General features: G+C 40.0%; 1 protein-coding gene across 1 annotated transcript in view; it reads left to right on the top strand.

Annotated features, from left to right (window-relative positions):
• NR4A3 (nuclear receptor subfamily 4, group A, member 3) overlaps positions 1–11,832 on the top strand; it is a 22,699-nt gene that overhangs the window by 1,001 nt on the left and 9,866 nt on the right. Inside the window, exons 3-7 of the mRNA XM_010132776.1 lie at positions 2–79; positions 2,299–2,428; positions 3,379–3,551; positions 8,793–8,992; positions 10,183–10,361. Coding sequence (XP_010131078.1) covers positions 2–79; positions 2,299–2,428; positions 3,379–3,551; positions 8,793–8,992; positions 10,183–10,361 — 760 coding nt within the window. The remainder of the gene's footprint in view (position 1; positions 80–2,298; positions 2,429–3,378; positions 3,552–8,792; positions 8,993–10,182; positions 10,362–11,832) is intronic.

Genomic DNA, 11,832 nt, shown 5'->3' with positions numbered 1-11,832 from the left:
CTGCGCCGTCTGTGGAGATAATGCCGCCTGCCAGCACTACGGGGTACGGACGTGTGAGGGCTGCAAGGGCTTTTTCAAGGTGAGAGCTCCGCGGTTTGCTCCCCACTTCCCCAGCCTCCCCTCCCTTCCCACCTCCCCCAGCACGCTCCTCATCCTCACCTGGGGGCTTGAGGGATGTTGTGTGTTATTGTCAGAGCCCTGCAGAAAGGCGGGATGGAAACCCACCAAAAGATTTTTAAGAAGGCTAAAGCAAGCCCTGCCTAGGGTAAAAGGATCAGCCAGCCTTGGCTGAGAAAGGGCCGTGGCAGTGAGCTGGGCGAGCTACATCTCCAGTCTGCCAGCATCCCTCAGCAGAGCACAGGTCACCCTTGTGTGAGCTAAAAACTGCAGTTTTCCCACAGCAAAACTCACCTGGAGTATATCCAGCCTGGGTTTTACTCAGTCATTTCTTACCCTTAAACCTCATTTTCAACCGAGAAAAGAAACGCTGGAATTGTAAGCTCCACTTGACAGTTCAGTTGATGACAATGGTGCCATTTGCTGTCCTGGGGTGTTGGGGTGAGGAGGGCTGTAGGGTTGGTGCCAGGAGGAAACTGGTTTCACACAAACCCAAGCATTTCTGGTTTCATTTGGTTGCTGTCTCATTGTTACCTCTTCCGTTGAGGAGCCCAGTGAGTCCTCACCAGTGGAAAGCTGCTGCAGAGTAAGCTCAGTCACTAAACACTGCCCAGGGTCCCAGTACCTGCTCTGTAACGGGGACACCTTTGCAACTGAATGGCAACATGAATTAACTTACACACAGCAGTTTCTCAGTGGAAACTTTGTGCTTATATTTTTAAGAATTGAATACTCCCTTTTTGCTCTTAGATTTGTGTGCTTCATAATTTCCTTTCAACAGACCGAGTTCAGATTCCAGTATTAGTTTCAGAAATAGCTTCTTCAAGTGAAGAACTTGGGAGAGACTGTTGGTAGGATGGTTCTGGGCAGCAGATGTAAGAATTGATAGGTGTGGTGTTGATTTGGTATATTCCTTCCTTCAAAGACAGCAGCCGTGTCCCTGTTCTGGTAAAAGATACGTCGGGAACAAAAACAGTCCAAAAATAGTTGAGGGGAGGGCTTACAACTCTTTTTTTTTATTGTAGACAGAGCTACTAATGTTACTCAATAATAATCCTTTGTCAACATGCTAGAATACACATCTTCTATAAAACTCATTTGTTACTTAAATATAACAGGAAACAGGAACACAAATAACCTGGAAATAGCTCTTACGGGCCCAATCCTGCCCCTGTGGAAATCACCAGTATAGCCATGACTGGGAGCAGTATCTAGAGCTTGCTCTGCAAAATTGAACAGTTTTCAGCTCCAAAGCACATTGAACAATATCTACTGTGTCTCTTATGTTTAGTACATTGAGGCTGTTCTTTGAAAAGGAACAGAAATTAGGAAATAACATTTATCCATTAATTTAATTGCAGTAAAAGATTTAATACTTGTTGAGTTGATAAATTCTTTCCTGTTCTGATGTCTTCCCTAGTAATGTCTTTTTTTTGCTGCTAAGTTATTTATTGATGTATCTTTGATTCTAAGTATGGAAACACATAATACATTTTTTGCATCAATATTTGCTACATTCATCAAGGCTTATCAGGTTTTTACAAATTTTAAATTTATTTGATAGTATTAAGATAATTTTTGAGTTAATTAAATGTATATTAACATTACACTACAGTATAATTCTGTCTGGTTTTTTTTCCCCAGGCCAGGTTAGCTTTCCCAGAATTATTTAACTAAACATATTTTCTAGGCTTTCTGGTATTTTTATTTTTCTCCCTGATGATTTTAATGGCTAACCAAACCAGATATTGTGGTATTTGACTAACAATAGCAATAGCAAGAGCAGTACATTGCAGATCATCTTGATTTTGTTTTAATAAGGTCAGCAATAATCAAGGGAATGAACCAAGTAGAAAATTGTTCCCAAAGGGATATTAAAAGCGGAGATAATCTAATCCCCAAAGGTAGATGTGATGACCTGATAATTTCAGATATGATTTTATCATTCAAAGTTGCCTGTCTCCAGAGACTTGCTTCAGAACAATCCTAGATGATTTTCATTGTCAGCAGCTAACACTAATAAAATTGTTTTTCCTGCAGGCTAGTGTGTTAGGAAATTAATTTTATCTAATTATATGAATTGCACTGTCGGTTTTCATGTTGTAATTAAAACACATTTTGTCAGGTTCTAAGTTGTTCAAGAAATGATCAGTTTACTATTTTTGTGTTGCATTTTCACAGAGAACAGTTCAGAAAAATGCAAAATATGTTTGTCTGGCAAATAAAAACTGTCCAGTGGACAAGAGACGTCGTAACAGATGCCAATACTGCCGGTTTCAGAAGTGTCTCAGCGTCGGCATGGTTAAAGAAGGTAAGGACTATTGCTATTATTATCCCAACTCTGAAATACCACGTTTAATCAATCTGTGGGTCTGTGTGTGGGCATGGATGTCTTTATAATGAATTTTGCAGCGATGGGATTCATAACTTACCCCAAAATATGTGCATTTGTGTAGTAATGTATTGATTTACTTCTTTTTACCCATATTATCATATTTAGACTTTAGACCCCAGAGTTCAAGAACAGCAAGGTCACAAGAGGATAATTTGACACTGGTCAAAATGTCTCTGTTATTAACTCTGGACGTCGCTCAATAATACTGTTGGCTTCCCCCTGTTACCTCACGGGGGCTGCTCTGGGTTGTGTGCATATGGTCATAGGATCTTGTCTCATTCCCATAAGCTGATTGTAAATTTACAATTAATTTAAATGGAAACAGGATCAACTCATTAGTCCAAATTCTGCAAATATTTAAGTATGTGAGTAATACCGTGTGAGCAGTCCCATTGCAAATACCAACATGGATAATATAACCCATATAGCATGACCGTGTTTTTTTGAATGCTTCAGGAAAGCTAAAATTACTTTGAAGGAACAAGACTGCCATTTAAAAGGTGCACCAGTAGTACAACCATTAGAATTTGTGTTTCACATTCAGTTTTCTTTCAGTGGTAGAGCGTCTCCGTGTGTGTGTGCGTGTGCATGGGCAAATGTACAGACATGCTGCAAACAAAGCATAAACACTAGGAACCCAGCTGAGCTTTAAGTAAGCAGCTACATCACAGCTTACAATCATAGATCTGACGCAATTTTGGTATCATTTGTATTCCTTTGCAATCAAAAGCATCAAGAGCATGTGCTGACACTGAAGAATACTCTTACTTCCGCTGGGCTGGCCATCGTAAGAAAAGCAGGTGTTCATTCTGATCCATCGTTTGCTGCTATCTTCACAACTGATTCCCTTTTTTCTTTTTACCCAGTTGTTCGTACTGACAGCCTGAAAGGGAGAAGAGGTCGGCTGCCTTCCAAACCAAAGAGCCCCTTACAGCAAGAACCCTCTCAGCCCTCCCCGCCTTCTCCTCCCATCAGCATGATGAACGCCCTTGTACGAGCTTTAACCGACTCCACGCCCAGGGAGCTTGACTATTCAAGAGTATGTCTCACTTTTCTTTACCTGTTTATTTTTCACATAGAAATGATTTGTGAACTGCATTTCTACTTAGCAGCCTGTTTGCTAAAATGAAATTAAATGTGAAATCCGGATGAGGGTAGAAATTTGTCCAGCCAGCCATGTCTTTTCATGGTAGGTGGACAATGAGGGGAAAGGAGGTGAAGTAGACATTAGTGTTAGTAAATGTTCAGCGTGAGAATCTCAATCACAGTTACCTGCAGGTAACTGTAAAAGGTAGTGCAAAACCACTAGTAGTACGATCAATTAACCTCTCCAACTCAGGAGCAGTACTCATATGTCCACTACCTTAATTTCCACATTCTGAAGACTAAACTCTAATAGCACTTCCTTAATATTCGGTTGTAAGGGTTGGGGAAGGTAATACTGGATGGATAGGGTCATTTCTACTGAATTTGCCATTATTTAAAGGGGACCAGGGTCTGGCTTGGAATGCCCCAGCATGAATATTTCTTCAGTAAAATTTACATTTGTAAAACAAACCTTTAAAAATCAAAATTCTAAAAAGTCTAAAAAATTATCTCAGTGAAGTTTTACCAGAGAGGATATATTTTTGTAACTTTGTTCTTTAATGTTTCACATTCAGCATTTAAATATTCATGGAATGTTTTGAAAACTAAAAAACCTGTTCTATAGGTATTAAAATGCAGCATTGAAAAGGCTTGTTAAATACTTTTTTAGGCAGGTTGATATAGGAAAAGAAAAAAAGTACAGCTAAAGAAAACCAGGATCAAATTCCTTCCCCTTAATGAAACATGTTTAAGTTTGAGACTGCAAAAAGTACAGCTGTACTCAGGCAACATCTATACTGGCCATTTATCACTCGTTGCTGAGTAATATTTAATATTAGTATTTCATACCAAAATGTATTTCGTTTTAATTATGTAAAAATTACCTTATTCTATTTTGGAATATACTTATGATGTATATCATTTAGCAATTTTAAACACGCTGTAACATCTTTTCTTCAAGCTAATCTGAAAGTATACAGTCATATACTTTTCCCAATTATTATTAAGAATCTCGCTGTTCAGTATCTGACAGCCTTTTAGGGGGAGAATGCATTAGCCATATTTACATGTATTTTAACCAACCCGGCACGTCTCAGGGGGTCACTCTGCAAATACCAAGGTGTGTACCGAGCTGTGCTCTTTGACAGAAATCTGCTGGGTTCCGCGGGATTACAGGAGTACAATAGCCCAGGCCATGAGAGCAGGATCTAACATGATTTATTTATTGATTGATTGATACAAAGTTCTTCTGCATTTACAAAAAACTAAATGAAAACTGTGTAGTTTTATGTGACTTTTTTTCTGTATCCTGCAGTAGTTATTTCTCTTTTAATGAAAACAGGCCATAGATCTAATTGTTGAACAATTCTGTTGGACATTACAGGAAGCATGTGAATGACAGTAAATTAATTTAGTCTTGGTAGCTAAAAGATTAAGTATGATTTTCTGTTAGGATATATTAATTTCTAAGTTTTTCTTTACGATAAAATATATAATAGTGTGTTATACTCAGCAGTACTGAAAAGACAAAAATATGCAAAAAGGAATTAATAGATTCCTATGTTTTTTTCATAAACCTTATATTTTATTTTGAAAGTTTAAGGGAGATCAGGAACAAAATGCTGTGTAAAAACTGAGGTTAACTAAATGAAGTGTGCCGTAAACACACTGCAATGCTACAAAATCGCTTTGCAGAATAATCCTGTATCTGCAAAGACTAACTTCTGGCATGTTCGGTTAGGCTGTGACCTTGCCGAGCACCACAAATGGGTGGATCTGGAAACCTGGCTCTGGAGTGAGTCCGAACACTTCTGCAGTCATGACCTTAATGTTTAGCATGGCCTTCGTGTTTACAAGCCGTAACGTCTTCGCCGTCTTAAAAGACTGACAGGAGTTTCAGAGAGGAACATGAACCCCTTTCCTCCAAAAAACCTACACACACAGCTCCCCCCCTCGAAAAACAAAACAAAACAAAACATGGCTACTTCTCATTTCAGCACTGGTTTTAACTTACCACTCCACAGCAATGGTATATTTAGGTACTTGGTTTCAAAAACCAATTGCTAGGAAGAGAATTTGGTTTATGAACTTCTTAAAGGCCAAGGGCCGCAGTCCAGTCTCACACCTGTTTTACTGGTACAATTCCACGAGTTTACACTTCTGAGTAAGTGAGATGGGAAGCAGGCCCTATATTTTGCTGTCCTTATTCATGCAGAATAGCCACCAGCTTAAATAGAAATGTTGCCTTTTTTGGAAGCAGAGTGCAATGTTTAGGTGATAATCTCCCCCCTTCCCCAGCCACAAAATTAAGCAAATATTGGGGCTTTTGGAAAAACAAGCATAGCTTCTCTGTGCAGAGACGTTATTGTTAGGCTTTTGCAGCAGTAGCAGTTGATGAAGGTCAGATGAAGGCAGGCAAAGGGTAGACCTGGGTCGTGCTCTCAGGCTCCCCGACATCAGGCTTTATGAACCTCTTTAGATACACCGTACCAGTTAATGTGGCTTTCCACACATGCACACTCCGTCTTGAGTAACAGTCAGGTTCCATTTAATTCCCAAAGGAGGTCAGAGGACAGGAGCAAGACAGAGCTTTGTCTTCTGGCTTTCTCCTGCTGTGCCTCCAGTTTGCACAGGGCAGGTTAAGAAATGCAGATCTGAGCCTTTCTCTACCGTGGCCTCTTGACCAAAGGCTGGCTTAATGTGTCTTGGTCTGATGTTACATCAAATATCACCCCTTCTCAATGAAATAATCATGGAAAACACCCACAGATTTTGGTGCATACAAAAGAATCAAACACATTCTTTAGGGTTGCTTATACACTTATAAGTGTTACAAGTAAATAGTATTTTATTTTAGCTATTCTTTGGAAGTGCTAACTCTTTGTAGTGACCAGTGATATATTAGAGCACCTAAAAATTATACAATTCCATACAATTTTTTTTACCTTTCTTCTAAAATTCCTCTCAAGGGATAAAATATAACAACCAATACTGGTTATAATATTTTTAGCTGCATTTAATTTAATTAAGTGCCCCATGTGGGGTATACCATATTGTAGTATTCACAGTTGTGTGACATAATGCAGCGTTCAGCTTCATCAGAAAATGTTGAAACTTTGCCTTACTTTTGCTAAAGGAATGTTTTATAAATACTGCGAACAAATTAATACCTGGCTTAATTATGCTGACTTGTGATGCATTATATTTAGAATGAGGTTAGTGTAGTATCTTTTTTCTTTTTCTTTTCTTTTCCTTCCATGTCACTGCTCAAAGGATTGAGAAAGTGTCTTGCCTTAACAGTACCTATGGTGTGACAGGAGTTTGCATCAGCCTGTTTGGTTTCCCTGTGTAGGAAGAAGGAGTCATAGGTTAGCCCCTGTGCAGCAAAGCACATCTCCCAGAGCCAAGACACATACTGTCTTGGCTTGCTCCACAGCTTCATTTTACGGGGATCCAGAACATGCGAGGTCTCTGAAAAAGCATATGATTTTTTTCCACCCACTACTCACCTTGGCGCATCTTGCTACAGTCCAATGCCAGAAGTAATTATTTCATGCTGCCTGAGCATCCTCAACTGCTCCATTCAGATGGGGGACTGAACACATCAGTAATGCAGCGCACAGATTTCTCTCCCACTGCTCTCCATCCTCTCTGTTTGGGCCTTTACCTGCTTCCTGTCACATGATCCTTCGGAGCAGCTGGGTCAGAATTTGTCTCCACGTGAACTTTGTAAGAGGGATCTCATGTGTTTCGTTTGCTGACCAGGGCCATGAGCTGGAGCTTACCATGAGAAACTTGCGCAGTTAGTGTTGGTTAAGCAGAATGGAGTCATTCAGGGCTAGCACCAGTACCCCAGATACGACCAGAAGTCTCTAGGATTGCTGTGCTTGTCTAATCAAGCAGCGACTCTGACTCTTTCATCCCTTACCTACCAACAGCAACCAGCTCCAACTAGGACAGGCAGAGATCAGGACACCTGCCCGAGAAGTTCTGCTTGCCACCCTTCTCTCTCTCCCCTGCACAGAGCTGACTCTTGGGTTGCAGTTAGTTAGGTGATATCTGCAGCCCAAGTGGCACACCTGTAAGAAACTCCTCCCAGGGTGCCAGCCCACTGCTACTGACTGCGAAAGAGTTGTGGGTCTTTCTGCTTCCACTCTGGCTTGGGGAGTTACTAACGGAGACCTTTAGGCTGAGGGACTCAATCCCTAAATGCATGTGGAAAGTTGTCTCCAAAGAATGTGCACACTTCCTTCAGCCATGGAGACCGCCCCAACCTTTCCTCTGTGTCCCACAGAGAGAGTGGGTATGAAGCCTCTCCTAGAAATAACCCACCAGATGTCTGATGGTAAAGATCCTCTTACAATAAATCCCAAATTTTTCAGTCCCTGCTCAGAAAACCAGCAGCACCTTCCAAGCACAGAACTGGACTAAGCCGTGAAAGCTCCTCTTGTATTTTCTGCCGACAGAGAGAACAGTGTCATGGGAGTGACAGGGATCCCCTGGTGAGGAAGCAGGAGATAGCTGTCAGAGGGTCACGGGGAAGCTGAGCAAGCTAAGGCTGTTGAATGGTTGTCTGGAAGAGTTATAGCTGCATAAGCAGGATAATAGGTTGTCCTGAACCCTAAACTCTTCTGTTTGAAGGATAAGAGGTGATATGGGGCAGCTGTTTTACTTTGAACCAATTCTGTATTCAGACGGAGCAATGCTGCATGTGTCAGATAAAACAAGATTTATCTTACGTGTCTCTATCACTGTCAGATAAAATGCAGTTTGAGAGGTTTTGGAAGAAATCTGCATTTTGGTCATACCAAAACAAATTCATCAATGGGAAAAGTGTTTAATTGTAGTAAGTTAAAGGGTATTCCTCTCCTAGTGTGACAGCAATTATCCTACCGACCAGATTTCTGTTTCTGTGTACTAATAGCATATAGGCACTTGTAAATTATGATAAGTAATATATTTTTTTATAAATTTTAAACAGTTTCTACGTGTGTCAAAATATTTTTGCAGTGTACATGGGAATAGCAAAATAACTGTAGGTAGCCAAATAGGTAGATAGACGTAGACCTATTTATGGTGCCTTATTAATACCAGCTTTGCCAGGAAAGGAAATGTAGCCGGGTAAGTAATGCTGTATATTTCACGGAATGCCCTTAAAAGCATATAACGTCGCTTTCTGTGGCTTTCATTTTAGTACTGTTCCACTGATCAGGCTGCTGCAGGCACAGATGCAGAACACGTACAACAGTTCTATAATCTTCTGACTGCCTCCATTGACATAACTAGAGGCTGGGCAGAAAAAATCCCAGGATTTACTGACCTCCCAAAAGAAGATCAGACATTACTCATCGAATCAGCTTTTTTGGAGCTGTTTGTACTAAGACTCTCCATCAGGTAACTCTTTATTTCATTTCCTCTTAAGCTGAAAAGTCATCCATCTCATTATTTTTAAGGCATGCATGTCGTGCTACCTTTGAACATTGTCAATCATACCAAAAAAACGCACAAACTTCAGCAATGACTGCATAATATTTGGCTATAGTGTTTCATTTGTTTTACACTGCTGAAAAAACAAAAAAATGATTTAAAAAGAGATCATAGGTCTCACTAATGTTCTTTTTATTTGATATATTCTATCCTCTTCTCCCATAGTGATCAAAACTGATCCTCAGGTACTATTTGAGCAAGTTTGCTTCATATTCATCAGCGTAAACTATAGAAAAGCACCTTCAGTGTGACAGCTTTTTCCCTTCCCACCTTCTTTTGCGCATGTTCGTCTTTGTCGTATTTTAGAAAGGGATAAAGAAAATTTAAAATCTTGTTCAGATTGTTTTCTTCTTAATACCGAGTGATTTACTAGAGCGAGGTGCTATTTGTCAGTCTAGCACTAGTTAGGACGCTTTGCCAAAATCACTTTCAGGGACTGGGAAAATTCCAGACTAGTGATTTGAATTATGCCCTTATTTCTTTAAGTTCAAAATGACCTTTGCATGCATTTTTTGACACGGATATTGGCAATGGGGAGGGGAAGGAGAGGAGAGCTTGGCTGTGATCTCTCTCTTACACATGAGCTTTCGTATAAGAGTTTATGATGTTATGGGTATCGTGGTGCATTATTGCAAATTTCAGTTGTATTTCCTTACCAAATTTTACAATCGAAAAATGCAGATAAGACAAAGTAAATGCTGAGAGTTGCAGAATCTCTTCTTTCTTCAGCTTTTATTAGTTCTGCATTTCAAAATGCACTCACTTACTATTCCTTTGGTTCAAACATTCGGTATTTAATGTAAAATGTCTTCTCTGTTTATGCCTTTGGGCAGGACCAAAATCTTAACTAATTAGACAGTCTACACCACATGCTACAGCTAACCTCAGGCTTATAACTCTACCAAGTAAGCAATCATAGAAGCTTGTTGGTTGTACTTTGGCCCCAAGGGAGAAGCGTATTGTCAAATATGAATGCCCACATATGTCTCAGGATAATATGCCTTGGATTTTAAGTGACAGACACTTCAATACTGGTTATGCATTTTGCTGTAAAGTAAAAGATACATTTATAATTTTTTCAATTATTTTTATTTGAGGTCTGATACTGCTGAGGATAAGTTTGTATTCTGCAATGGACTTGTGCTTCATAGACTTCAGTGCCTTCGAGGATTTGGGGAGTGGCTCAACTCTATTAAAGACTTTTCCTTAAACTTAAAGAGCCTTAACCTTGATATCCCAGCCTTAGCAAGTTTATCAGCTCTAACTATGATTACAGGTAAGTGCTCCTTTGTTAATGGAAAACCTCAGACTCTAGTGCTTTGTTTTAATATAGATGCGAGAAATTTCAGCTAACTTAGCTATATTCAAGGAAATGTGAGTATGATTTTAAGACTTGTAATGATCATATCAAAATTGTGGACTAACATAAGGCCATCAGATATCCCTGTTAAAATGTTACCTAACTCTCTCTTTCTTCATGGATTCGTTGTTTTCTTGGAATAGTCTCTAAAAAGCAAACTGTTTCTGAGCAAATTGTGTAGCTCCTACAGAAACATTCAAAATACTTGTTGAATTCCCAGAAAAGCCTAAGGAAATGACCAGAGCTAGATCTTCTGTATAGCTAGATCTTCTATAGCTAGATCTTCTGGTACCAATACTGGTACCAGAGTAGCTCAAGAGTTAGAAGCTATACAGCTAGTATAGTTCAGCTCTCATCAGGATAGCTAGACCAGAAAGAGTGCTTCAAGAGGGCAGGCCAGCTGCTTTTGGTAGCCGAGCTTCTGCAGATATTCCATGTACTGCTTTTTTGAGAGAGAAAATTGGAGAACAGTAAGAAAAAAATCCTCTTCTGCAGTTGTACAAAAGCTTTTGGGTGTGAATGTGACCACATCACCCCTTCTGCCTGCTGGGGAGAACAGCAGGAAACCAATGTTAGAGTCATCCAAATCTGGCCAGCAAGTAGAAAGTGGGTGACCATAACCTTATAAAATGTAACTTTCTCATTCCTGAAACAACAAAACTCCCTGAAGTTCACACTGCGTACCTTGGGCTTCTTGCAACTGAAGAGGGATGGCCAACAGAAGCAGGAAGGGTTGGTAGTGAGTCTATGTCTGAACCGTAACAGCAGAAGTCAGAACAGCAGGCATCACTCCTGGGAGCCTCTCACTCAGTTCAGAAATGCTGGTAGTAAAAAGGTACATCTGAATCGTCAGTGTGGAACAGGGCTTCAGTGTGCCTTGAGTTGGATCTTCCCAGGGGTGCTATAAGCTCCACTGGTGTGGATATTGATTTCCTCCTGCATTTCAGGCACCCACCAGTTTGCAGCTGGTGCCCTCAATATCAGCTGCAGTCATCATTTCACCTAGGTCGAGATGATGCTTGGGAAACACTGAAATAAAACACTTTGCTGCCATTTGTGGGGCCAAGATTTTGGCTTCAGCATTTCCGTGGTATGCTTCCTTCCTGCATTTGGGTGAAGGGTTAGTGGTACATGTTCTAGCTTAACTCTCTGCTTCTTAAGAAAAGTGTTTTAAGTTTTACGTAATTTCTGTTAATTTTGTTCTGCAATTGGAAAGGGTTCATTAAGGTCCAGGTTCTAGGTCCTTTGGTATAACTCTTACGTCCGGAATAACTCATTGGAGTTGCTTTGCTCTGTATGAAAGAATTTCAAAATATGTTGAAGTGAGAAAGAACATTCTCAACTTAAAAATAACTCCAATATACAAGCATCCACAGGCATGCATTCC

This window comes from Buceros rhinoceros, unplaced genomic scaffold, assembly GCF_000710305.1.
Source record: "Buceros rhinoceros silvestris isolate BGI_N320 unplaced genomic scaffold, ASM71030v1 scaffold4683, whole genome shotgun sequence".
NCBI classification, from domain to species: Eukaryota; Metazoa; Chordata; class Aves; order Bucerotiformes; family Bucerotidae; genus Buceros; species Buceros rhinoceros.
The sequence above is the reverse complement of the archived record's forward strand: the minus strand, read 5'-3'. Positions and strand labels throughout refer to the sequence as shown.